This window comes from Merops nubicus, unplaced genomic scaffold (genome assembly GCF_000691845.1).
Source record: "Merops nubicus isolate BGI_N331 unplaced genomic scaffold, ASM69184v1 scaffold10669, whole genome shotgun sequence".
Lineage (NCBI taxonomy): Eukaryota > Metazoa > Chordata > Aves > Coraciiformes > Meropidae > Merops > Merops nubicus.
This window is the reverse complement of record NW_008631690.1, coordinates 9,769-35,573: the sequence shown is the minus strand read 5'-3', so window position 1 is coordinate 35,573 and position 25,805 is coordinate 9,769. Positions and strand designations below refer to the sequence as shown.

Here is a 25,805-nt window from a genome sequence, read left to right as displayed (position 1 = left end):
GTGTGGGAGGAATGCAAGTATGTACCACTGTCATCCCAGATGAATGTTTTGTACTAGGTTCTTCTCGAAATTCTGATTTTTGGAAGGCTTATTTTCTAAAGCATCATCTTTTGAGGATAGAAAGCTAACTACCAAAGGCATTTGTGTGCTCTCAAGATGTTCTCTGAAGACTGACAACATTCAGTATTTATTACATTTTTTTTCAAACTTCACTAAGCAGACACAAAAACTTCAAAACGAAGTCAAGCTAGAGCAGAAGACATGTACCAATGCAGAAGAATTGAGCCTTTCACTATGCTCTGGAAGAAATTGTACTTTACAGGAGTGAATTAAGAAGAAAAACAGTAACTGTACAGAGTCCAAAAGAGTAGATTATCACTACAATAGCTCAATGTATGTATACAGATTATTTTTCTAAGACAAAGTTCTCCATACATACTGAAGTATAACTTCTAGTGTAGTTACAGAAGTAAAGGAAGTGAAAGAGGGAAAAAAATATTTAAAACATGAAGCAGCATTTTAACAATAAAGATTAAAATGAGGACCAGACCTGATGACCAGGTTAAACTGACATTAACTAAACCCAAACTATTCTAGCACAGAAATAGAGGTATTAACAAGATAAAAAGATAAAAATACACCTGGGCCACAAATCCAGAAGATAAAAGATACTGCACAAGAAATAAGATGGGAAAAAAAACCCCAAAACTCCACAATTTAGGGATTTTGTCTTTTGTAAAGGTAAATGAAATGCAAGACGCATGACAAAAATAGCAACACCGAAGTGACTGCACTTATGCGATTAACAAAACAGTGTTGTAGAAGTTTCAGTACATGGTCTGTCAGTCCTATCAATTCCTCTCACCCCCAATAATAACTGATATTAATGTCATGTGCAAATGTATTCCACATAATCAGACAAGAACTCAACTAAGATGCATGAAAGCATAAGGCTAAAAAGTGTCTTTTTAAACCTCTATTTCCTATTGTAATTCAGTTGAGAGTTAAAAATCCAAAAGCCTACCCTTAAATTCACCATGGGGCTAAGAATGCAAATGCCATAAAACTCAGTACTAAAAAGGTACTGTGCCTTTCAATCTCTTACCCAATTTCTATGGTTAGGCTAGTTAAACTGTAGGTCTTCATGAGCTATTAAATTAAATTTGAATATCAGAAGTAATTTCATACCTAAACACCTTGTGATACTGACTCATCTGAGGTGAAACTTCATTTTTATTCAACTACTTTATTCCAGTCAGATTATTTCTTCTTCTTACATGAAAATGCAAGCATACAGACCTCATTTTAAAGATAAAACACAGGCAAACCCAGACTGCCATTTCACTTGCAGAAGACAAATTTCAGTTTTTAGCGAAACAGCAGTACGAAAAGTATTTGAGCTCTTAAAACCACACCGCTTTCAGCTTGGATTTGTAATTCTTACAAGTCATAAGCACTTCCACAGAATAACTGTAAAACAAAGGATACTTGACAACGCACTCTTCACACTCATGCCTCAGTAGCTGCGTGGCAGAAATCAGTATGGTTCTGCTTTCCTAGAAGTCACATGCACTTGCTTCCTTTTATTCAAACAGCGATTAGGAAAAGCAGCTACTCATCTCTTCGCTCCTGAATAGCCAATTACTCTGCTATAGTTATTACAGTCAAGAAATAGTACACCCTATTATAAAACAATCTCTGTTAGATTCTAGACTTGCTCAGGTACTTGGAAATACTTAACAACTATCAGATTAAAGCAGGGATAATGAAAACACTGAACTACGAGATATCCTAGCATGTATACCCAACTACAAAACCATCTGAAATTCATAAATACATGGTAAAGAATTCTCTCATAAGAATTCTAAACATAGAAGGATGGGCTAGGGAAGAAGTGTGAAGAAAGGGGGAGAAAGGAAACCATACTGCTTTCATTAAATTGCAAGTGCTACACTCATACCTGACTTATGCAATTGAGTAATTTTGTTTAAAAGTGCTACCCAATGAGCATGAACACAGATATAAAGCTATGCAGTTGTATAGGCAAATTTTACCTCTCAAGTACATTGCTGCACAAGTGTAAAATAAGCATCTTTTGTAATGCAAATTGTAAGTGTTCTAGTAGTAGCTGAATTGTCTACAGGAACTACAATAGGAAATGTCAATTTCTATGTGTAAATGGGTCATTTTAACCATGTTAAGGTTCAGTAGCTAAATTACAGTAGCACACATGGAAACTGTAATCAAATGTAGTCAATCTCTTAGATTCTGAAAGCAAACAATACAATTGCAATTACTTTTTTCCTTAGAAGAAGCACTAGAAATGTTGAGCTTTTTTGACAGGAAAGACAAATGTAAAAAAGCAAAAGAGAATGAGAAAAGAAAATATGGTTAAATGAAGAGATTTCTGAGGTATATACTGAAAACATAATGGAATTAAAGTCAGAGGAGACAACATTGAATGACCACACAGCAAAACTGCTTTATTCAATTACTTGAGAAAGAGGAATGTGATTTAGAGTGTGGGAAAAGCAGACAGGCATCTATCTCTGATGCTTATGCATGTCCTCCCCTTTCCTTGCAGTGCTTGTAAATGACATCATGAAGGTGAGCACAAATGAGAAGTAAACATATATCCTAAAACCACCTGTTTGGAGACTTAAATAAGGTCCTGATTCATTATGACATTCTTACCACAGGTAAGATTTTGGCTTCATTCAATTTTGGCTCAAAGGCTGGAGGACAACTTCTTTTCTCTCCCATCAATGCAGTAATACCATTGCAGGCACCGTGCTTTGTGTCTTGTGGCCTGCACAGCTTCTCTCATAACTCTAAACAGGTCCTGCTCTCCCCAGCCACACCTTTTGCTATCATTCTTTTGTGCCAAAAACTTCGTCTCTCTAGTTCTTCTCTCTCACTGGTCTGGCAATCTGCTGCTATATCCTTGTCATGCCAGTTGGAACTCTGGGTTTCACACTATAATTTAAAAGGAATATACTGACTTCATCTGTACTATTTCTCTGCTTCAGAAAGCAACATTCGTATCTCTTAATATGGTACCTTCAAAATCCTACCAAGACTCCATTTGAATTGCAAATATTCCAGAGGAAACCACCAGTTACATATTTTTAGAAAACCCCTCTGCTGCTTCTAATAAAGACTCTTCCATCTGCATTGCAAGATTTCAGCATCTCTGACACCTAAAGTGAAAGCCAAAAAATAGCCATTTTTAAGTTCTCAGACGTAAAATCCTGCACAACTTCGACTCAAAATGTAAAAAGTATATTTGGCGATAAAACTGTACCTTACAAATAATTAGCAACATCAATAGTCAGAGATCACTCTGTTAGGTACTATGCACATATTTAATAAGACCTAAGTTTTTATCCTAAAAGCCTGCAATTAAGCTTATCAAAAGTGACACGGAGACATGAGAAAGAGACGAGATAATAACACATTAATTATTATTAGCACAAGGAAGAGTCATAGCATACCATTTGCCTAGTCACTGCAAAGTATTAGCACAGTCAAGCATTTTTAAAAAGGCATCTGACAATGATAATGTAAGTGACTTTTCAGACTTATGTGGAGCTCTCCTTTTTCACCTAAAGGGCAGCAGGAGAGAGCACAAAGGCATTTCAGGGAAAACTAGAACAGACAAAAAATGTCTGATAACACTGGCAGACCAAAGACCAAACAACTGGAAGATCTAAACCCAGCAAAACAGACTCCAGATTTTGTTCTATGAAGTAAAAGTCTAGAAGGCAGTTTTTCCTCCCCTCTCAAAGGCACTCACGAGTTCATTGAGACAGAATCTGACTTTGTGATCTTGCTGGATTCTGTCCACACTTACTGGATATTAAAATACTCACCTCATCAGTAAGAAACTCCTTACTCAGGCCAAAGTCTGTCAGCACCACGTGGCCATCAGAATCGAGGAGAATGTTTTCAAGTTTTATATCCCGATATATAATACCCAACTGCAAACAGAATGTAAGAAAAGGTATTTCCAAATCAGTGTAACCACGTCAAGGAGACATTGCTGAACGCATTTAATATGGAGCTAGCAATTGCCATTATTAAGGTTATCTGACACCTGGAAGTTGCACCTCACTAACAACAATTTTAAAATGCCTTTGAAGAAATAACTTTGAACAACTTAAAAATTCTAAGAAGTTACACTGTGCATTAATGTCTTTAAATTTAAAGAACATACTATATACTCCTTGATTCCAAAAGTGACTGAATACTTGCTGTTGGGTGCAAATTCCATTCAGCTTTCATTAAGAAAGAAAATGGATGCTTCTGATACTGTCTAGACTACATACGTGTGCTTTGTAATAGTCTACAAATCTACTTAGTACCTCTGAAGACTAAAACTTTTCATGCCTACAGATGTGCCAAAATTTCTATTTAATTGTATCAAAACAAGGACAACTGAAGAATACTGCAATTCAAACACTGTTCATGTTGACTCCAAATCAGTTTTACTAATATAAACCATTTCATAAGGATTACTAAAAACTAGCAATCATTTATCAATAACACTCTTTACACTGCAGACAAAACCTTGTGGCCTTAATCTGGTGCACACAAATAGATACTTCATTAGGAAATATTTGTAATTATACTACTAATGCCCCATTACTAGATGATGTTACTTTAAATTTAGAATAAACTTTAAAAAAAAAAAAAAGTTCTCCTTACTAACTTTACATGATGTGAAAAGGATACAGCTGTAGGTCCACAAAAACTGTATCAGGATAAAGTTATTTACCTTGTGGAGATGTTCAAGTGCCAAAACGATTTCCCCAATGTAAATTTGCACCTCATTTTCTGAAAATCTCTCTCTGTGTGAAAGATGAGTAAACAATTCTCCTCCATTTATATAGTCTAAAAGTAGAAAAAAGAACCTTATAATTTCACTTTCTGACAACTTAATTTTCTTATTGGAATATTAATAGGTACTTCATACATTATTAAATAAGATGTTCTGAGATCAGATGCTTTTACTTTATTGTAATTCAGTAGTATTTCACTACGTTGTACAATACCCCATTTCCTTCTTAGAGGACTGATGAAAGAACATGACCAACTTTTAAATAAGCAGCAAAACCATAATATAAGCATCAAATACTCATAAATTATGAGTATCTTTTGCAAAAATCAATCCATTATTTAGAAATATGAAAAGGAGTACGAATGATATCTACAAACAGATTATCTGTACACTCTATGAAATACTTAAGAGCAACGAGGCAGACTGACATAAAGAAAGGATATTCAGAAAACAAGTATTATGTGAAATAATCGGCTATGGGCAATTACATTTTTACCCTTTGCAAGGGGAACTTTGATGGCAAAACTTACTGGAGGAGATTATTTCCACATACATTCCCTCATGGAAACCACACTTTCATTCTTTGCAGGCTATGACACAAAGGTTTTCCCACAGTCAGGGAGGGGGAAAAAAAAATAATTATTACAACAGAGCTCCACTGCAACACAAGCACAATTCAGAGGTAGAGCTGTTTATGCTAGCAGTGTACATTAAAGCCATTTAATCTGCAACCCCACAGCCCCCATATTGTATTTGAGGTCCATATAAACAGAGCAGGGAATATACCCCACATCATCTTACTCAACATTTCCTTGAGTGTGGCTTCTATAGATTCACTGGTAGAATACATAAATCCACAAAAAAGGTCCAGTTCTATTACAAGTAAGTTAGTACTTTGAAGTTAAAAGCAAACAAACAAACAAAATTACAATAAAGTATAAATAAACCACAATTTACAATTTCTTCCTTCTCTCCCAAAAACCTTCAGCATTCTAATCACAGAGAAAACAAAGATAACAGAAGCAAAATTTCATAGTATTAGAACTGTTAACTTTGCACAAGGTAAGAAATGAATTCCCAGGCACTGTTCTAAGGACTGTGACAGATACCAAACAAAACTGCCACAGGACTGGCAAAACAAGTCTAATTCTATTCAGGTTATAACACCAACCACAACCCAATAAAATAATCAGCTTTCAAATTCTTGGTGCAAGATCAAAGGCACCACAGATAGAATGGGAGGAAAAAAAAATCAATTACTTCAATAAAAACACCATGTGACAGTTCAGACTTTTTTTTGTTAAGGTATTAGTAGGCTAACCCTTTGTGACAAGTTTTGTAAAGAACTGGTACTCACATGGACACAATACTTTGTTCTTTCAATCATAGTTTAAAATCAATCTAAAAACTGGAATCAGCTTCAAACTCTCTATTCTGAAAATCTGGCAGAAATGCAGCTGCATGTCTGCACTTGATCCACACTAAATTCATAGGGCTATGTAATCTGATGGCATGAAGAACTGTATAAAATATTGCACTAATGCTCCAAGTCTAAAACTTCTTGAAACTGAAGTAACGTTGTTCATATACCAAGTTCAGCTAGGTACAAAAACAAAGCTATGCACAAAGACTGCTTTCCCCAAAAATTCAGAGGCCTCTGAAACACAAATTCCAAAACTAAATCAAAGAAAGAAGCGATTTATGAACACTGACATAACAGAATTTTTTTTTTTTTTGGTCAGGCAGATTGTTAAGCCCAGTTGAATTACAAAGTAGCTTCAGGCTATATTAAATAGAAGAGATTTTCACTGTTACAGAAAATTATTAAAAGAAATTTTAAACCCCCTCTAATTAGTCCCATTTTCTGCCAAAAAAATAAGGACAAAAGGACCTTCTTGGTGTCCAGTGGTATTTTGAGAATGAATTCGTGTATACATTGTGGGAAAGAAAAAAGAAAAAAAAAGCCTTTAATTATAGATCAGCTTTGAATTTCTTGCTTTAAAACACTTTTAATATTGTATTATGGTGGGCATGTGCCTAGTCTGTACTACTTACTATGTAATGTTCTTCAGAACTGCTGAGTTCCCTCCTCTTTGACACTTAGAAGACCATGATGTCAAGCCTATAACTTCAGCTTCATATAAGAGGCTTTTTTTGCCTTCTAATTATATTTGTCACCTATATTTCTAGAAAAAACATCTGATTTAAAGAACTTTTAAATATATTATATTAAATATAATATTTAAACTACATGTTCACATTTTGTCTCATTTAATCTTGAAAAAAATCCAAATTATTAATCAATAACTCAAACACTAGAAAAATTAAAAAAAATGAAACTTTAATTATTAAAGGTTAACATCAAGGAACCACAAGAGCTTTTTATGTATTTTTAACTTCTTTCCTCTTTAGCATTTTCCAGGACGTAACAATATTTTACAGATTTCTTTAATGCCTTAGAGGAATTTGTAAGAATCCTTATTACAGCTTTCAACTCTCTTTTCCAAAAGGCATCTACTGAATACTGAATTTAAGCTTGAGTTTGATACCTGCATTATCTCACTACAGTATATGAAATTAAGGTATGTACATGGAACACCTTCCTAAGGACTGACAGCTAGTGGTGTAGATTCATATAACATTAATAAATTTTTATTAATTTAATATCCAAGTCAATCTGTTAATAAAGGTTCAATAAATGTAAGTTACAAAAGCTAAATAGAATTGCAGAAATTTTACTACAAATAAAAGACCATTCACTTCAAATAATTTACTACAAAATAACCCACAAAGTATTCTGCATCCAAGCATTAACTGGATCATTCATTTTCAAGTTCTTTTAAAATACTCTAAGTAAGGAGTCTTCAAAAACTGCTTGCTATTTTCTTACAAATACATCGTATAAGCCAAACACAAAATTTGCTACTGATCTGAAAGATAGAAATTTTTCATTTTGGAGTGGTACCAAGCCTTATGAACAAACTCTACATTCAGCACAGAAATGTGTGGTTTTGGATTGCCTTTTAACACCCAAAAATCAAAACTTGCAAGTATCTCAATATTCAAAGATCAAATAGTTTCATAACAAAAAGTTCTGGCAGCAAATGCTTCCTGAAGCAGCAGGTTTAGAGTTGATTTTAATACTCTTTTCCAGCTCCTGAAGTAAATGTGCCTCATTATCAGGAAAAATCCTTCATCTTCCCAAGAAAGACAGGACTCTTCAAAGGCAATGAAATTGAGGAGTAAAGCAAAAGGAATACAACTCCTTAATCTCAGTGTTTTTCCCCAAAGCATTACTGTCCTGAAAAAGGATAGTGGTAGGGAATAGGGAGACACTCACATATGGAAGCTATGTCTGAATTGAAAACCCCAAGAAAGCTCCCAATCAGTTTTCTGCCAACCTTGCAAATGCTACTGAAATATATGTGGTTCCTCACATCAAAACAGAAAGCAAAATTGCAAGGACAGAAGCGACATGAAGAATGTTCTACCAGGGCTTATCTATACAATAGTTAATTATTACAAGCACCTCTCGTAAATGGAGATGCACAGAAGTTACTGGTAGAACTTACCCAATGAAGTATAACAATGCAAAATCACAAAACAAGAAACTGATCTACCATAGAAGTATTTTCAGCAGCATTTTACAGCAAGAAACCATACCAACAACTTGTAGATTCCAGTGTTGTAAGGAATTTGACCAGAAACGAACGCACAGCCTTCTTTAAGGGGCACTGCCTATATCTTTCAGTTTGCAGCATTTCAGTGCTAGAACAGCACACTAACTTGTCAGCATAGTGACAGGTGGCCCTGTCCTCTCTGACAGATGACAATATTTCAAAAACACAGATCACACTGAGGACAATATACGTGTTCTTAGAGTGAAATATGCAGCATGTTTCAATTAGAAGGCTTTCTGCTGCTTATTTCCTTACTTCTTACTTCTTTCCTAGGAACTAATCCCAGTAACAAAGTCATGTTTGGTCCTCCCACCATACCAATGACCTCTGCCACATACGCAAAGGCAGCAAGCAGAGAAGATAAACCGAATCACTTTAACGCCCATACTCATAAAGATTAAGAACTTTTTTTGATTCATAATAGCAGTTTGTCTGAAAATCTGCAGGAAAATAATGCAGTATACAACAACGGTCAGAAGTGCAAATCAAAACTTTATCTTCTACGTAAGTTCAAGAAAATATTTCTCTGTTTTAGGTACTTGTGGTCATATACATTATTTTTCTGCATGTAAGTCACTGATAATACTTTTCCCGCCCTCTACTAAGTCAGAGTAGCACACTGAAGTTCAAACAGGAAAACCACAAATACAGACACTGTTGAAGATGAGCAGTGTTTTACTTCCTATGATCTCTCATGCAATCTCCAAACACACAGCACTTAAGACCACATTAAAAAAGCCTACAAAACATTAAGGAGATAAAAGGGAAGGATTTTTTTTTCCTCATTAATATAGGACTTGAATTGTGAAAACTACTCACCTAAAATGAGATGAAGCTTTGTATCCGTCTGGAAGGCATAATGTAAGGTGACCAAAAATGGCGATTGCCTAATGTGTTCCAATACTTGTCGTTCTGTCTTTGTGTGCTCAGTTGTTTTGGCTTTTTGAACTATTGTTGCTTTCTTCAGTACTTTCATAGCATACAGCTTTCCAGCATCATGGCCACTTACTTTCCTCACTAGGAACACTTTTCCATAAGCTTAAAGAAAAAGGGTGGAGGAGAAAAAAAAAAAAAAAAAACAAACACACACAAAAACACAAAACACAGTCACCTACTCACATTACAGGTCAGGCTGATATCATTATTATTCTTTTCCATTACTCCTTGTTATGGCACACAATAAACATTCCAGGCTAAAATCTTCCAGAACACCTTTTTGTTTCAGACTGATATTTTCTGAGCAAAATTTCAAGCAAATGAGCTTAGTTACTGAAAACACCAAGAGCAGGAAAACCAATCAGAGTTTCAGCACTTAAAAACAATATTAAGAGTTGGTTATTTCTTTCTTTCTAATAACCTAAAACTCCCATACCTAGAATTTAGCATGAGCTGGGAGCACAAGGAATGCTACTTTTTTGTCCTCAGAATAGTCTGCCCATATCTGCACAACTCATATGCTTTCATTACTGTCTTGATAGCACTGAAATTCAAAAAAAAAAAAAAACATACAAAAGCCAATTAATTCTTCCCATCAGTATTTACTACACAGGAAGTTTCTTAGGTTCACATATTGGACTTAAAGAACAATAAGTTGGAAGAATTATCTCAAAAAAGAAAATTTTTGAACATGAACAGCAAAAGAAATAGTCACCAGGACCACCAGAAGGTAATCAATTCCAGAGTTTTAAATTATTGAAGCCAGATGTTCTGGTCACATATTTGTTTAATATTTCTCTATACTCGCAAATGTGGACTTTTTTTTTTTTCTTTTAAATAAAAAGGACTGCTGGTTACTGTATGTGAGTAAATTTGATACCCCTGCTAGACAAACCTGTAGAGACAGTAAAGGTTAGAATCAGTAGATACACAAACAGGATACTATATGAAAGAATGAGTGTTACTTTTGCAGACAGTAATAATTATTTGTATTAATAGTCACTCAAAGGAATCAGAAGGAAGGAACAATGGTATGGTTGACTTTTTTTAATTTCCAAGGTACTTAAGTTCCCTTACAAAATGGTCTTAAAATACACTGAACAATCACAGGTTCAAGGAGCAGGGCCCTCTTATCGATGAAAAGCTCTATTATCCGACAAAAAACCAAAAGGTAAAAAAATAAATATTCAGCTTTTCCAGTGAAAGGAGGTCACCAAAAGAACTCATCCTGCCTGATTGAGTCATATATGAGCATAAGGAAGCTGATTTTCTTGATCTAGCAAATTATCCACCACAAGAGAAATTGAAGCTGACTGCTGAAAACTGTGTTGCAGTACCAAAACATGAAGTAGCTGAAAAATAGTTACAGATAAAATTCCAAATAATTACATGAACAATCTAGGTGAAGTATAATAATTAATTGTACATAGTGTTATACCTGAGGGAAAAAAAAAAAAAAGGAATTACCACAGACAACCCTATGAGAGAACACCAGTGGTAATCCAAAAATCAAAGAAAATGTTAGAACTTCAAGGGAAGTCCTGAAGGGGAAGAATGTCACAAATATACCACTCCCCCAAACCTTCAACGCAAAACCATAAATCCTTTACATTGTGGTACAAAATCTGTGTGCTCGTATCTTGAGCAATGTGCCCTATTTTAAGCCCTCATCTCTCCCATCCACAGCTCTGTTCCCACTGACCCCACCGTCATCAGCAGAAAAAAAAAAAGTACAGGAGAACATTAAAAAAAAAAAAATACAGAAAATGATAAAATAATTGTTCTAATTATGAAGGGAACCAAATACACTTAGACTTCTTATTTAGCCTGAAAAAGTTGAGTACCTACAAGGATGGTAGAGTTAAAAATCAAAAACTGTATGAAGGTAAGTAAAGAATCATTTTTCATTATTTCTAGAAATAAAATACCTAATGATTTCATTTTATACCTTCATTATCAAGATTAAGAACTGTCCAAAACACACAAACAAATATGTGGTTATGTGGTTATACTGTTACATTATGCTGCACATGTCAAAAATGTAGATGAGTTCAAAAAGAACATGTAAATCCCTGAGGGGAAGGAAAGTATACCAAGTATTGCTAAACACAGAGGTGCACCTCTGGCTCAGGCAGGCCCCAAACTGTAGGCTGCTACAAGCTGGCCAAGGAAACCATCATTGTACGCCCCTCCATGTTCTTGTAGGGTCTCCTTAAGCCATAAGGAGAGACAGAAAACTGAGCCAGCTGGGTGTTCCGTCCAACCGCTACAATTATCTTTGCATTACGGTCTCAAAGAGAATGCTGAAGATGCTCAAAACTGCAAATACACTGCACAGGGTACACTGTCCTGATGTGAGACACTCAAATTTAGCAGGTCTTTAAAAATGCTGTAGCATACACTGCTCCCAGGTAAATAACTCTGGATTTTCCCTGTTTTTTTTCCAGGTAGGGGACAAGAGTTTTAAATTCTCAAATGAAATGTGGTTTTTTTTTTCCTACAATAGAGTACTGCTTCATTCAGTATCACAAAAGTGATACTACTCATATACTGAACAATTATTTTTAAGAAGTTCTTTCCCTGACTGATCACACCCTAAGGAATCATGCTCTCCTTCTTTACATTATCATCAATAAGAGCTTTCATAAAGTACGTTTTCACAACATATCTCTCAAGAATGGCAAAATAAGAATCAGAATAGGTTAGTGTAAACACATTTTTCTATGTTGGGATACTAATGTGAGATACCCAGGACAATCTTTTTCAATATGTTCAGTGTTATATTGCATTCCCCAACTCTAATTATAGTTACGAGATCAAGTTTATCTAAGTCTGACCAAGTCACCAGCTGCTCATCAAGAATACTGAAATCTTGTTATATTACATATACATATTATATTTTGTTGTATTTTATAGATTATATAAATAATGAAAAATTGCTCTTTACTACCCTTCATACATAACCATAGATGTAAAAAAATTACTTTATTTAAATTGGCATGGGCCATAGATCCTGTCAAGATGTACTGACACAAGTGATCTGAATCATGGTTGTACAGACCGCAGTATTTGGACCACAGTAAACACTGCTATGCATATGCATAATTTTAATGTTATTCATCTATTTTTCTAACGTTATGTGTTATCTTATTTCTAGTATCTGAAAACCTGACCTCGACTAATGAGAACATTAGTTAAAAAATAACTGTTTCCAAATGTATTGTTTCTTCTTAAGGAGTTACTCCTCAAAAAATCTATCTAGACAACACTTCTTTATTCTACTAATACGTAACAAAAACATTGTTGGGAATGGCCTTAACTTGCATTTCTCAACTGCTTAAGGAAGCAGCCCTAGTTTTCATCAATTTTCAGAGGGAGCCTGACACAACTTCCTTGTGCCTCTAAAAAGCCCAGTCTAGAGCACAAACAGAAGTTTCCTTAGGCTCCCAGGAAAAGGTTTTATCAGAAATGTTGCAGAACATTAAGCTAAGCTAAATTAAAATAAATAAAATGCCCTAGACTTTAACACTTGGCTATCTGTGATCTTTAATCACACTGTATAAAAATATACAATAATGCATCTTAAGTGGTAAAATGCCAGCAGTGTATTAACAGCACCTACTGCAGCTTTACATAGGGCATACAAGAAAATTATCTGGTAAGTGTAATAGCTGTAAGGAAATCTCTAGAAACTGCTAGTGTTATCATAAAAGAATTTGCAAGATAGAGCTTTACCATGATACAAATTGTTTCTTTGAGAATCTGAAAAGGACTGACAGAATGATAAGGATTCTCAACAGTTCTGATGAGAGTAAATCTTAAGTAGCACTATTTTAATCGAATGACTCATGATATATTCAACACGAGAATCTCTGATATCAACACGAAAAATCTACTTAAAAGACAACACTGAAAAAGCAATTCATTTGATTGGCAGCACGGAGAAGGTACATAAACTAACTGCAAAAATACCCTACCTGATAATCTTATTGCAGAAAAGCTTTTTTAATGTCTCAAAAAGGCACATTTTAATGTTCATCCTGTTAAAGTTTGATGCACATCTCAACAACTTCCAAGGCAGAAATATGTAGCCATCAACATATCCCCCATATAGAAACTCACAAAGTCACCAAACATTCACGCCAGGAATTAATTTAAAATATTTTTAACAATGAAACTGTATGCACACTGCATATGTGCTTACACAAACTATGTTAGACTAACCTTGTAGTTTAGTAAGAGAAGTAAAATTTTAAAATTAAAGGAAAAAAGCACTTATTAGTTGCAGATTGATATGGATATCAGGCCTGCAGAATTAGTAAGAGATGTCATACCAGAAATGCATACCACATTTCTATATTATTTGTGAGGGGAAAAAAAAAAAAAAAAAAAAAAAAAGGTTAAAACTTTCTTTTCGCTACTGTTTTTTTAACTGTCATGGTTTAACCCCAGCCAGCAAGTAAGCCTCACCCAATCACTTGCTCACTCCTCAGTGGGATGGAGAAGAGAATAGGAAGCACAAAAGTTAAAAGCTTGTGGGCTGAAATAGAGACAGTTTATCAGGTAAAGCAAAAGCTGCACACACAAGCAAAGCCAAACGAGGAATTCATTCACCACCACCCATGGGCAGGCAGGCGTTCAGCCACCCCCAGGACAGCAGGGCTCCATCCCTCCTAACAGCTGTTTGGGAAGACAAACATCTTCCGAATAACCTCCCATTCCTTCTTCATCCTCACCATCTTTATATGCTGAGCATGACATCATATGGTATGGAATACCCCTTTGGTAGTTGGGGTCCCAGCTGTGTCCTCTCCCAACTTCTTGTGCATCCGCAGCCTACTCACAGGTGGGGTGAGGCAAGAAGAAAGGCCTTGACTCTGTGCAAGAACTGCTTGGCAGTAACGAAAACATCCCTGAATGAACAACACCTTTTCGACACGAATCCAAAACATTGCCCCATACTAACTAGTATGAAAAAAATTCACTCTACCCCAGCCAAAACCAGCACATTCATGAATACACATTCACAGTAATTCAGCAAGTCATTATAATATTCTAAAGTACACGCTTGCTGAAAGGCACTGAATTGGAAATATAAAGTATACGTTGTTTCATCAAACACATTAAGCCATTGCATCATGCCAACTAATTCCTACAGAGAAAAAGGCAAACAATTCCTACTGTTTATAGCACACAGGATGGTATACACAGACTTCTAAATCCATCAAGGCTTCACATTCATATACAGTTAGGTTTAGGACAATATTTTCAAGTGTTAATATAAGCTGCACCTCTTTTTTTTTTTTTTTTTTTTTTTTTTTTCTGTCAGTGTAATAACCATGAGAAAACAGGAAAAGGCTCAGATCTACAAAATATTTAATAATTTGAATAAATATCACTGCATGATATATGCCTAATGACTTCTTTCCTTTGCACTTTTATTGCACTTTATCGGAATACTATTTGACCTCTTAGATGGTACTTCATCATAATTTCTTGCATAACAAGATTTTTGAGCTGATTATTTAAATGTAACATTTGTCCTACCAATTCTCTTCCTTTCAGATGAATATATCCTTCAGATTCTAAGTATCTTCCACACATAAGGAGACTATCCTTTCCATGTAAGTACTTAATTCCAAAAGATCATGTATGAAATATTCTCTTTTACATACAGCACCTATATTCTTGTTCCTACTTATTTTTTATCTTCATTAGTAAACTGTGGTTCAAACACTAGACTGGATTACTGGGGCACATGCTCAAGAACCACTTGTGTTGTCTCTTAAAAACAGCTGAAAGACTAAATGAAAGTGGCATTTATTAAATTCAGAAGTTGAGTATAAAAAAAAAAAAAAAAAATCTATGTGTCTAAAAACATATAACCCGGAATACACTCTACATGAACAATTTTTGTATTTAAACATTTAAACATTCATTCTTTTACAAAGAATGAAGCAAATAAGCCAAGTGCATAAACCAACACAGACACCTTCTCTTGTTGTTTCTTTCCTTCACAGCTTTGGGAAGCAAGTAGATTACTTTGCTGTAATCTTTGTTTTGCTATGTACTCTTAAGCAAGATATTATTTAACATATTTTGAGTATCTTCTTTAGTTATTCCAGTTGCTTCATAGCAGACTACACTTAATACATTGCAATTACTTAAAATAGAACCTACAGTCATCATTTCATATGATTGTGAGTTTTCAATATATTCTGCCTTGCATTACTGTAGATTACTTAACTGTACTTTGAAAACACTCTGCATGCTGCATAACTCTGGTGAAGAATTTCAGAACAGCATTAGAATTTTTTTTTTAGCATTAGCTGTATTACAATATCAGTAACACCTAAAAGCTGACACCAAGGAAAGACTTCCACTGCCAGAGTAAAGATAGCTCTTGCCTAGGACACAGGGACATATAAAACAGAAGCTATCAGGTGCCCTCTTCCTCATTTTTCTTTAAATTGCTCCCCAGAAAAGCAATAGTATCCCATTTGTCTCTGTGAAAGTTTGTCTAAGATCTCAACCCCCAGAGCCATCTTCAACTTTACTGAATTTACTAATGTTACAGAACAGAACTTCACTATGAACAGAAAAGTTCTCAAAATTGTCAAAAAAAAAACTAACACCCCAAAACAAAACAAAACAAAAAAAACCAACCACAGTTCTCTCCTATCCTCTGGCCCATAAGCTGGGGGCAAGTCACTAGTGCAGACACTATGGCTGTTTGGAGATGTCTTGACATTACAGAAATCACTGAGAAAGGCAGTCCCGAAAAAAAACAAACAAACAACAACACAAAAAACCCACACCACACACCAACTCACACAGATGGTAAAAGCCATCTAAGAAGCACCTGCAACTTGTAACCTAGCCCACAGGCAGTTTAGGGGGATGGCCTTTAGCTTCACCATAACTAGACTGCAAACTATGCATAGATAAAAATTAGATATAGTGAAGAAGACATCCTCCTTTCTTATTCTAGTAGAACAAAACCTAGAGAAATCCAGATTCTTACTTACCAATACAGAAGGCATGGAAATATCTTCTGAACTTTTTCCCTCAATTTTTGTGAGAGCAAGCCTAAGGATGACAACTGAAATGCAGACTCACAGTTTTGTACAAGAGGTTCCAAGTTCTAACTGAGACCTCACTCTTGTACAGTACCATTTAAGCCAAGTCTGCAATAAGAGCCTGCTACTCCAAATATTTATGACTTAGTTTATTGTGATTATAGGCAGTTTTCTTCATGCTTCTTCTCATTCCCTCAAGTAAACCTATGTTCTGGAACAAAGAACTGAGAAGTCACGCATAGTCACTTTCCCAGCCTCAATTCAAGTATGAGAACAAGAAATTGCAGGCCTAAACAGGACCCCACAACTCATGACACTATACACTTAAGATCTTATAGCAAAGTTTACATGCAAACAGGTGTTAAAAATAATCTCTCTGCTACAGAAGCTGTGAGGGGAAAAAAAAGGAAGGTGCACTGCACAGGAAAAACATATAGTCAGTAAGACAGCTAAATAGCTGAATGAATAGCCCCAGACTTTTCCCATGCAGCAGACACTGCAAGGTCTATAGCATTTAAGTTGGCTTTCCATACGCAGGATGGAGTGCTTGCACAATTATTGTTACTGATATGGTAGTTCTAGAACTTCCTAAAAACTAGGTTTTTACAAAGGGGTTTGTATGTTATCAAACAGCAACAGACTCAATTTGTACAAGCTCTCTGTGATTCTGTAACAGTACACCAAATACTCACAAAAAAAAAAAAAATTGTTTCACAGTAGAAAATTTTAGGATGATCTTAGACAAAATGGTCAATACCTTGCTTCAGTTTCTCCTCTGCTCTGTCGAGCCAGTAAAAAGGACACAAACTCTTCTGACTGGAACAATTAGAAATACACTTAAAGTGAATGTGGTGTTCAGAGTTGCATCAAAATTTTGTTGTTTGATATTTACAGAAGAAATGCCTTAACAGTGGTATATCCTATTGTGAAATAATGATCTTTCGGAAACCTCTTGCAAGAACAAGGGTTACTGATAGGTTAATAACCATGGAAGTGACTGAGAATGGTCAGGTAGGAATTAGGGCTTCCCCCCACGAAAAGGTGGCAGGACCACCAGCCCAGCTGAAGTGTATCTACACCAGTACACACAGCATGGGCAACACACAGGAGCAGATGGAAGCCATTGCGAAAACTATGATGTAGTTGCCATTGCAGAAGTGCGGTGGGATGATTCGCATGACTGCGTGTGGCAATTGATGGCTACCAACTTTTCAGAAGGGATGGGTAAGGAAGAAGAGGAAATGGGGTGGCTCTCAATATTAGAGAGTTATGAATGTCTGCACTTTGATGATGGTAATGACAGGGTTAAGTCTTTATGGGTAAGAATCAGCGGGAAGGCCAACAAAGCAGATAACATGGAGGGAGCCTTTTACAGATCACCCAACTAGGATGAAGAGGCAGACAAAACATTCTGTAAGCAGCTGGGAGAAGTCTCACCATCAACACCATTTGTTCTCATGTGGAATGTCAATTTAACACATCTGCTGAAAATACAATACAGCAGAGAGGGAGCAGTCCCAGAGGTTCCTGGACTGGGTGGAAGAAAACTGCCTGACACAGCTGGTGAAGGTGCCGACTAAGGAGGGCTCCCTGCTAGACCTGTTGCTCAGGAACAGAGGAGGACTTGTGGGTGATGTGAAGGTTGGAGGCCACCTTGTGATCATGCAATGGTAGTTTTCTATTCTTGGGGAAGTAAGGAGGGGGATAAGCAGAACTGCCACCTTGGACTTCCGGAGGGCAGACTTTGGCCTGTTCAGGAGACTAGTTGACTGAGCCCCTTTGGAGGCAGTCCTGAAGGGCAAAGGAGTCCAGGAAAGCTAGGCTAAGTTCAAGAAGGAAGTCTTAAAGGCTCATGAGCAAGCCATTGCCAAGCCCTGAAAGACAAGCCAGCAGAGAAGACTGGCCTGGCTGAACAGGGAGTTTTGGCTGGAACTCAGGAACAAAAGGATAGTTTACAGCCTTTGGAAGAGGGAGGAGGCCTTCTATGAGGACAAGACGAAGTGAAGCTATGCAGGGAGAAAATTGGGAGGGCCAAAGCCCAACTAGAACTCAACCTGGCTACTGCTATAAAATACAATAAAAAATATTTCCAAAAATACATTAGCAATCAAAGGACTAAGGAGAATCTTCATCCTCTACTGGATGCAGGGAAATATAGTGACCAAGGATGAGGAAAAGGCTGATGTAATTAATGCCTTCTTTGCCTCAGTGTTTAGTAGTAGGACTAGTGGTTCCCTGGGTACCCAGCCCCCTGAGCTGGAAGACAGTCATGGGGAGCAGAATGAAGCCTCCATAGTCAAGGAGGAAATGGTTAGCAACTTGCTACATCACTTAGACATCCACAAGTCTATGGGGCCAGATAGGTTACACTCAAGAGTACTGATGGAGTTGGTGCATGTGCCCACCAAGCCACTTTCCATCATTTATCAGCAGTCCTGGCTAACAGGGGAGGTCCCAGTGTATTGTAGATTAGAAATTGTGACATCCATCCACATGAAAGGCCAGAAGGAGGATCCAGGGAACTACAGACCTGTCAGCCTGCCATTGGTGCCAGGGAAGGTTATGGAGCAGATCATCTTGAGCAACATTACCACTATATAGAGGAGAACCAGGGTTCCATCATTTATCAGCAGTCCTGGCTAACAGGGGAGGTCCCAGTGTATTGTAGATTAGAAATTGTGACATCCATCCACATGAAAGGCCAGAAGGAGGATCCAGGGAACTACAGACCTGTCAGCCTGCCATTGGTGCCAGGGAAGGTTATGGAGCAGATCATCTTGAGCAACATTACCACTATATAGAGGAGAACCAGGGTACACGGCCCAGTCAGCATGGGTTCATGAAAGGCAGGTCCTGCTTGACAAACCTGACCTCCTTCTGGGGCAAGGTGACCCACTTAGTGGATGAGGGAAAGGCTGTGAATGTTGCCTACCTGGACTTCAGTGAAGCCCACGGCATTTTGTTTACAAGGCTGGCTGCGCACGGCTTGGACAGGCATACGCTCTGCTGAGTAAAACACTGGCTGGACAGCCAGGCCCAAAGACTGGTGGTGAACAGTTAGGTCCAGTTGGTGGCCAGTCACAGCAGTGTTCCCCAAGGGTTAGTACTGGGGTCACTTCCATTTAATGTCTTTATTAACTATCTGGACAAGGTGATAGAGCGCACCCTCAGCAAGTTCGCAGACAACAGCAAGTCAAGTGGAAGTGTAGATGTGCTTGAGGGTAGGAAGGCTCTGCAGAGGGACCTGGACAGGCTGGATCAATGGCCTGAGGCCAACTGTAAGAGTTTTAACAAGGCCAAGTGCCAGGTCCTGCACTTGGGCCACAATCCAATGTTTTGTCTGGGCCACAACCACCCGATGCAACACTACAGGCTTGGGGAAGAGTGGCTATAAAGTCACCTGGTGGATAAGGATTTGGACATGTTGGTCAACAGCCAGTTGAATATAAGCCAGCAGGGTGCCCATGGGGACAAGAAGGCCAATAGCAACCTGGCCTGTATCAGAAAGAGCATGGCCAGCAGGACTGGGAAAGTGAGCATCCACCTGTACTTGGCACTGTGAGGCCACACTTCAAGTACTCGGTTCAGTTTTGACCCCTCACTACAAGAAAGACACTGAGGTGCTGCACCAGGTCCAGAGAAGAACAGTGAAGCTGATGAAAGGTCTAGAAAACAAGTGTTATGAGGAGCAGCTTAGGGAACTGGGGCTGTTTAGCCAGGAGAGGAGAAGACTCAGGAAAGACCTTATTGCTCTCTACAACTCTCTGAAAGAAGGCTGTAATGAGGCGGGTGCCGGTCTCTTCTCACAAGTTACAAGCAATAGGACAAGAGGAAAGTGCCTCAAGTTGTAACAGGGGAAGTTTACATTGGATATTAGGAAAAATTCTTCACTGAAAGGGTTTTGAAGCACTGGAACAGGCTGCCCAGGGAAGTGGTTGAATCTCCATCCCTGGATGTGTAAGTGTCATGTAGACATGGTGCTTAGGGACATGGTTTAGCAGTGGTCTTGCAAGAGTCAGGGTAATGGTTGGACTTGATGATCTTAAGGGTCTTTTTCTGAAGTGATTCTATGAATGAGAGGGAATTTTTGCTTATTGCAATCCCCAGAATGCTTCATAAGCTAAGAAATTCAACATCCTCCACAAGAACATCTAAGGAAGGCTGCAGAATCTCTACTACTGGAGATTTTTAAGAATGAACTGTTGTCAGGGATGATGCAGGTATAACTGACTGTGTCTTGTGCCAAGCAATTAGAGGACCTCTTCAAGTCCATTCCAGCACTGTTTTCACCAATTCCATGTTACTGGAAACACTGACACTTCACAGATCACCACTTCCCCAAAAAGCAACAGAACCAGCTCCATTCTGATCAGGTTATTTGCATTTAATGGTGTCCACTAATTGGCAAGCAACAACCTCTGACACACCTAGTGTACTCATCTCGGCTGTGATACACCTAGGACTGAACAAAGCTTCTTGGCTGCCCTGATTGTCTAGAATTCCAAAGCACAAACATCAGGCTGTGATTAAAACTCAAAATGCAACTATCACTTCCTGGATTAAAAAAAAAAGAAAAAAAAAAAACACACCTCACCAAAACTACTACTGATCCTACAAATGCCATTCCAGTATATGCAAGATGTTCTTGGACTCCTCAAGTTTACAGGAAGCTTTTACTCAGTTCTTGAAGTAGTCTGAGGTCTACTAAGAGAGATGTTTCTGGAGCAATGTGACTACTAGAGCAGGATGCAGATATATAGGCATGCTAGTTCAGCTTTTTTTTTTTTCCTTCACACATGCACACACTGCCAATCCCATTGTCAACCCACTGAAGTAGCCTTTTCTGAAAGGGATCACTCATAAAAATTATCCTGAGTGAACAGCATAGCTCTGCACTATGAGACTAAGGACTACCAGCTATGATGAAGAGTATCCCAGGCTAAGAAAAGTCTGGCTCATCTGTTCATGACGGATCTGTTCATGGAAAGTAGAAATGAATGACACGCAACAGTTCAACAGCAGCAAAAGGGGTATTTCAGAGGTCAGTAAAAAGAGGTCAGGCTACTACTAGCCTGAACTTGAAGACTGGCGCTTACGAAACCACCAAAACTTACTTACAAATTCAAAATGTAATAGCTGTAATATTAAGGTGACCTCAGACTACTGGCAGTGGTAAGGAAAAAATAAAATATTCAGGATTGGGACTGGTTTTCATACACACACATATGTGTAAGTAAAAATCCAGCCAACATTTCCATCACCAAGAGAGAAAGACGCCCCCACATTAATGCATAATTATAAGTAATATAATTTCTGTCAACCTCACTCAGACCAATGCCAACCACTTCCAAAGAGCATAGCTGCTTTAACCATGAATATGCAACATATACCCATGAATACTAAAGCTTCCTTGCCTCTATAACTACTGACATTTGACAGCAAGGGCTGAATTCTTAAGTCTGTTAATTTTTTTTTTTTTTAAATTAATTCAGAAACAGAAAAATATATTCTCAGGTGACTTAATGGCTTAATGAATTCATGAAAGTTTCTGTATGGTAGCTAAACATGAATATCAAAACCCTTTGCTCTTTTCATTGATGTAGCAGCTTGTGCAATTGTAGACTTATTGCTAGCTGTTAATGATTAATACCCAAAATGTAATATCATAACTTATAAGTTTTAAGCATGATGATAATCCACCCTCATGATTATTGCAATCTGCTCAATACCACATCTGATGTTAATGATGACAAAAAAGGGAAAAAAAAAAAAAAAAGTCATAAACACATTAAGAAGAGCAACAGCCATTACTTTTGGTCTGAGTATGGGCCTCTGCATGTGTCACTTTAATGAAGCAGAAACAAAGCTTTTTGGTTGGTTACAGACAGCAATCCTATACAACATCCTACACATCTCCAACGTTGTGCTGAAATCCATATTACAACAGTAAACATTGTCCATTTTAGAAAATTACTGGGATTTGAATACGACAGAAAAAGAGTAATAGAGCAAATGCTAGCTTTAAAACATATATTTAAAGAGTGGAAAGAGTAGAGCAACCTACTCAATAATGTACTAACAATAGTGGCTTTTTCCAGAGTCATTAAAAGAGTCTGAAAAGTGAATTAAGTTATCAAGATCATTCCCTAACTGAGATCAGATTTTTCATAAATTCTATTAATCTGTCACAAATCTTAAGGCATTTAGTTTCTATATTTTGGAAAAAGCGCACCTCCAGAAGTGCCATAAAATACAACGCATGACCTCCATTCTGCACAATATCTGTGAGGCAAAAAAGCATAGAAAATTATGCTATGCAATACAAAAGCGATCTGTCTTCCTAAACAATCTTCCAATTACCAAAACCTCAGCTAGAAAACAAAACTATATTTAAGAGTAGAGCTTCCAAGATTCAATTTAGAAAAATAGTGCATCTTACCCCCTGTTCCAAGAACTTTCAGGAGTTCAAAGTTTTCAATGCCAACTTTCTCCGCATGGCCTGTCAAATTTGCTGAAGGGAAAAAAGATTTAAAATAATCACATCAGATATGTAGTGCACTGAAACATCATTCCGACATATTACTACAGCTTAAGTAAAACCAAGTTAGCAGATGAACGAAATAAGCGGTACTAAAAGGAAATTCCAGTTGCATACTGTACTCTTTTGACTTAAAAAGCAAGGGAGAGGAATTTTCTTACTGCCACTGGTGTACCTGGAGGTATATAAACACAAAATAATAATTGAAGGCCACCTAGCTTGTGTAGTCAGGTCATCCCTTAGCCCTAGCACCCTGACTGCTCCCATGTTCTTGGATTATATAGTGCTTGGGATGACATAAGTAGAGCTCAAATAACTACTTGTGCATTTCACATAGGATTCCTAAACCTATAAAGACTCTCCACCACCATCAGAATAAGTCTGGAAAAATTTAAGCTGTTACAAAGTTGTTTAATTTGTTGGGGAGTCTGAGAGGAGGAGGTTCTACATTTATACAAATCTACACCACTTTTTGTATTTTTGTCTAACAGACATTTCTAAGAAGGGAAGTGAAGAGCCTCATTTAAAAAAGGAATTATGGTGGGTTGGTTTGTTGTTGGTTTATGTTGTTTTTTTTTTTCTTTCATAAGCTGCTAAAATAAAGCCTTAAGCAGTTCTCATTTTCTCCATCTTTCATTCCTATTATAATATTATCCATCTGTTTGCCATAATATGACTGCAGGCCATTCACAAAGCTGCGTATTGAAATCATCCAGGTTAAAAGCAGCACAGCAAAAAATAACTAAGTTCCATTATTCCTATACAAGTTCAGTTCCCTGATTAATGAAGAGCTGCATAAGCAGTTGTACCAGCATCATTAAGGATGCTGCATCAAGCAGAAGAAGCTGCACAGGGTGGCATGGCTTTTAAAAGAATGCCCCTCAAAAAGCAACTTCAAACCAAACTGTGTGTCTAGAGGACAGTAAAAAAAAAAAAAAAAAAAAATTTTGAAAATTCAGGCAAGAAGCTTTCAGTAGCAGAACCACAGGTTTTAAGTACAAAGATCTCTTAACCAAAAGAGGCAAAAAATTTTTGATAGATGTTGAAATTAACTTACTCTCTTCAAGAGAAATTCTTGTTCAGTTTGCTGTTTCTAAGAAACTTTATCAAGACAGCGTGCTTGCTCAATTAGTTATCAAAATATATAGTTAATTAATGTCCATTCACTGAACTGCAGTAACTCAACAACTCAAAAGAAACAGAAAACATAAAGCTTCAGAAATACATCTCTCTGCAAAGGAATAACAAGTATAAAACATTCAAACACTAAATAAATGAAAAAAAAAAACAGACTCATGACTTCTTCCAACAATTCTAGGAATCTGTACACGAACACAAAATGCATTTAGTTAGGATAGGGTAACATTAGTGCTCTCATGCAAGGCATTGATGAAATATCATCAAAAATATTATTTTCCATCTTATAATTCACCTTTATGAGGGATAAATCAAACTTGGAGTAAGTGCAGAGAGGCCACTGGAAATTACTGGGAGATTTGAAATTCTAAAAGAGCTTTCAGGATTTTTTCTTGTACAAACAGAACATCACATGACAACGATTTTAGCAAATCTGAGGGAAATCTACAGGCTATCCTAATATTACATGAAAAAAGAAAAACCAACCAACCACAAAGCCACACATCACAATGAAATAATTATTATTATGGAAATATTACTTCTGTGATCAGTTCCATTTTAATAACTTGTACTAGGCAAGACAGTACCAGAATTTTTAAGAAATCAGTCAGGCAATATGCACCTCATGAGTTGAAATGAAGCTTGCTGTACTATTTTCACTACAAACAGCACAAATACCATTGCTACTGTTACAACACAGTCATAGCTGAAGTAAATAGTAAGGAAAATTCACTCATGTGCCAAGAAAGGAGTTTTAACAGGTAAGTCATATCTAGGCTGAGTTAGTGTCTATATAATTACAGTACAACATGTCACAGTCAGAAACCAGTCTGCCTTGAAGCAATTTATTACATATTGCTCTTCTTAACAAGCACTAAGAACGATACTCAACACATGGTTTCAAAACAGCGTCTGTCCTGCCAGGGACAGCAAAAGTTGGGACTATTCTAAAGGGCTAATGTCCACAGTTTTAAAGAAACAGTGGATGTCGCTGAAGAGATTCAGGATCTAGAACTCTTCTGGTTATCAGCTAATCAAGTGCTGAACTCAGAGTGGGAATAAATTTTTCATTGAGAAATCCACCAATTTGAATCTTCCATTATGAAGTACTCCAAACAGGTTTTACCACCGTCTCACATCCTTTAAGAGCTGTCAGCAGGCAGCTTTTCAGTTAAACACCCTTCTAGAAAGCAAAATAGTCATTTAATCCTGCCATATGCTTGGAACTGAATAGGAAGACAGAGTGGAACACAGAAATGCCACATCTCTCATAATTCACTGAAGATTTGTCATGCTAGCTATAGTCCTAGGAAGAGATCAATCCTAAATTCATTTAATTGACCTACAACATACTGTATACTTAATATAACCTGTACTCCATAGGCAGTAACATTAGTAACACCTTTCCTATTTTCATGAGGTTACTTAGTAAAAACCGTAGTGCTACCTTGCTTGAGTTATTATGTACTTGTTTCTAAGTGAGCCATAATTCTGTACTATCTACTTAATCCCATTTTTGCTGGCATTTAGGATGTTTAATTGCTTTACCATAAAAAAAAAAAAAACAAAAAAACAAAAAAACAAAAAAAAACAAA

The 25,805-nt window shown here is 37.0% G+C and overlaps 1 protein-coding gene across 1 annotated transcript in view; it reads right to left on the bottom strand.

Moving 5' to 3' along the window:
- Positions 1–23,046, bottom strand: part of LOC103780014 (ribosomal protein S6 kinase alpha-5-like) — a gene marked incomplete at both ends in the record, with an annotated part of 37,493 nt that extends 14,447 nt beyond the window's left edge. Inside the window, 4 exons of the mRNA XM_008947661.1 lie at positions 3,873–3,980; positions 4,778–4,893; positions 9,340–9,558; positions 22,975–23,046. Of these exons, the coding sequence (XP_008945909.1) occupies positions 3,873–3,980; positions 4,778–4,893; positions 9,340–9,558; positions 22,975–23,046 (515 nt within the window). The remainder of the gene's footprint in view (positions 1–3,872; positions 3,981–4,777; positions 4,894–9,339; positions 9,559–22,974) is intronic.
- Between the last annotated feature and the right edge of the window lie 2,759 nt (positions 23,047–25,805).